This window comes from Apaloderma vittatum, unplaced genomic scaffold (assembly GCF_000703405.1).
Source record: "Apaloderma vittatum isolate BGI_N311 unplaced genomic scaffold, ASM70340v1 scaffold7634, whole genome shotgun sequence".
Taxonomy (NCBI): Eukaryota; Metazoa; Chordata; class Aves; order Trogoniformes; family Trogonidae; genus Apaloderma; species Apaloderma vittatum.
Window position 1 is genome coordinate 26,294 of NW_009710911.1, and position 3,338 is coordinate 29,631.

At 40.8% G+C, this 3,338-nt stretch overlaps 1 protein-coding gene across 1 annotated transcript in view; it reads left to right on the top strand.

Moving 5' to 3' along the window:
- The window catches only part of IQCH (IQ motif containing H), a gene marked incomplete at its 5' end in the record, with an annotated part of 60,717 nt that overhangs the window by 25,801 nt on the left and 31,578 nt on the right, over positions 1-3,338 (top strand). Inside the window, one exon of the mRNA XM_009867445.1 lies at positions 757-932. Within this exon, the coding sequence (XP_009865747.1) occupies positions 757-932 (176 nt within the window). The remainder of the gene's footprint in view (positions 1-756; positions 933-3,338) is intronic.

Below are 3,338 nucleotides of genomic sequence, written 5' to 3' on the forward strand. Positions count from 1 at the left end.
AGTTGGATCAAAATCTCGGAGTGCTTTTTGGCAGCGTAGTCTGACGATGCTGCAAGGCCCGTTAATTCATTAGCTCATCTATTAACATTAATATTTTAGACGAGCAGAGCAGGGACATTTTTGCAAAATGGCCTGTATTAAAGACTTTCCCTCTCTCACCTCTGAGTGTTTGTGTAGACACCGTCTTTCAGCCCAAGTTGTTTTACATGTGAAAACCAGATTTTCACCCTGTGGTATTTAACTAGCTAATCTTGCTGGGCAATAGTTACTACTGGTACCCTACCGTGTGAGCTTTTATGTGGACAGGACAAGAATAGGAACCGGCCGTGCAAAATCTAGGCAGCAGATGAAACTGCAATTTCATCAGCTTTCTAAACTTAATAGCTCAGTTTTTATAATTTACTGAAGCTAATGGGATATATTTTTAAAGCCGTGCGCAATTCCCATCGACGCTAATGTGAGTCGCGTGCATAAATCCCCCTGAAACGCTTTCAAAATTCTGCCCCCGCTACATTCTGCAGATTGAATTCTGAAAACTGGCTCGCTCTTTGAGTTGCTGACCTGTCTTCAGAGAAATGCTGAAGCACAGAAAAAGCAGTGAAACCACTAAGATTTGGGAGCTACAGATCTCGCTTTTATTTCCCGTGCTTTTTCAGGGAAGCTGTTTGTTAGCAAATGATCAGGAGCTGTCAGATTGCCGTTGTGAGCGGAGTCTACCTTTCTCCCAGTAATGAACATTGTGCCCCTTTGTTTTAGATGCCAACGTGGACGTCATCTACATCTGCCCCCTTCATCTGAGTGAGGAGTTACTGCAGTATTACAATAAACTCCTGGGTCTGCAGGCAGCTGTTAGATCTGGGAACCCTGAGGACATGGGTGACCTGCAGGACAGGTTCAAAATTCTCACCCCTGAAGCTATAAACAGCTTCCCTGTGAGTTTGTCTTCTAATTACTACAGCTTGAGGGATGCAGTAAAATTAAATTGGAAATTTTATAACTTGTAACGCTCTGGTACACATCAGTGAAATATTATTGCAAGTTTAAGGGCTTTACTGATTAGGCTACTAGTTAGAGCATTGGAAATAAATATCCTGGTTTAGCTTTATGGACTTAGTTGAAATAGTCCTGTATCGGCTATTTGTAGACCACTTGTCCCTTCTTCTATATGCTCAGTACTGGGAACTTGATAGATTTATATCTTGAAGCAATTTGTAGCAATAAACCATTCTTATTACTCAAACTTTATCTCTGGGTAGCCCAGCATTCAATCATTCATGTGTTTGTGTTTCTTGCAATTAAATCCAATGCAGAGCTTCTTAAAGAACGGAACTTACAGTGACTTAGTTTAGGTAATGCAGAAATATTTGTTCCAAGCCTGTCAATTCAGTTTTAAATCCATGTGCTAAAGCATGGTCTAAAAAGAGACCTTAATTAATGCACACTACGTGCCGCGTTTCTGAAAATACTGCAGCGCAGTGAAGACTCTTTACAGTGGGGAATAATTTGCTACTGTAAATATAAAGTCCACAGTGTCTTAGCTGAGATTTGATTTTTAGGAGACTTTGTGGTACCTTTTATTGCTAGCCTTCACGCTTGGAGCCCTGCTCCTGTTTTCTATATATATATTAATAAGCCTCTTCTAGCTATTTTATCTAGAAATCATTCTATGATTCTGTGATTTTGTTGAACAACTATTTGTTACACCATATACTGGTTGAAACTTATGGCTTCAGAAGGTGTAAAGAAGCTTTTTTTATATTTCATAAATGTGTTGGTTTTCAAATGTAGTTCTGTAGTAGTGTACTGTTCAGCAAAACACTTGTGTATATGTATGATTTTTCTGTTGAAACAGCCTGAAAACATCTTTGTGAGAAGGCTTAGCTCCTGCTGTGCAGGGAGGAAGCCTGGAGTCAGAACTGTCTGGTAGTTTTGCTCTAGTTAAGATGAATTCCATAGGTAGGAACATGTTCAGTTTTCTCTGAAACGAGAGAAAAGCATCAAGATGAGTTTTGCATTTTGGGGAGCTGGATTTTCTTTAGCATTGTCCTTTTGTCTGGATACTGGAAACCTACAGGAATCACAGCTGCCTTCACCTTGTAAAGTTGAATTATTGAGATGGTAAATTCTTGATAAATATGACTGATTTTTTTTTTTTCTTTTTACATTGTCCTTTGACAACTGTAGCTGTTTTTTCTCTGGATACTGGGCTGGTTTTTTCGAACTACCAGGTACTGGAAGCTTTAAGAAGTCTTCTACCTAAAATATGCTAAAAATATCATCTAAACCACATCATATTATGGATAAGAGACATGGACAAGCTGTCCAGGAATGGAAAATGTCTTTTGTGGACCATTTTGGTCACGGTGATTTCACTGAAGTAGTTTTGATGTAAAAGCAGGTGGTTTTCAGGCGTGAATCTCCTGCGTTTAGACCTCACTCTTCCAATTCTTGCTTGAAAATTGCAGGTCTGACGTGACACCAGGCTGAGGTATCCCTTTGGCTGTAGAGGATATTTGTATGTTAAAACCTGATTGTATGCAAAATCCTCCAGCTAACTTGCTTTCGTTACGCATTATCTTTTTACCATCTCTTTGTGTCCAAGAAATGGATCTTTTCTGTGGAGAAGAATCGTTACTCGTTACTGATCCTAGTCATCCGCAGGCTTCAGCGGCCATGGCTTTAGCTGTCACTTTCCTTGTGTAGAGGTTAGAGCTTTGTAGGGTCTCTTTAAGGATCTTTCATCTAGGTCATTTAGTTAAAAGCTTTTGGTTTACCTAAATTTATTCCTAATATATGAAAGTGTGGCTTGAGGGCCACCTTAGCAGGCTCCTCCGAGCAATTCTGGAGACACGAATCAGTCTTGGCCAGTTTCCCAGCTACCTTGATGGAAGGAAAATCTCTGGAAAAGGCCCAGAGGCAGGTAGCCCTGTGCCACTTGGCATCTGCAGAGGAGAGGCACAGAGAGACTGCGAGAAGAGTGTCCATATACCGCTGCCCTTAGGCATTTGCTAAAATGACCTCTTGTCACTCGGTGCTTCCAAGTGCAGTGTGAAACTCATCCAGCCAAGGGTTACACTACACCAATTCCCTGCTGGCAGCCTATCGGAACAGCAGAGCAGTAGCTTTGCTCAAGCTGATACCAAGGTCATATTCTCTGACCTTGAGAAGTTTAAAAAAAAAATAAAAATTAAAAATCAACAGGCTTGAGAAGCAAGAACTAGCCCTTTGGTTAACCTCCTGATGGCTGTTCTGTGCAATTGTGCCGGAATTCTGAGGATTCGTTCTCCTGCTTTCACTCGCACGACTATATATCATGGCAGCTATACACCGTTCAAAGC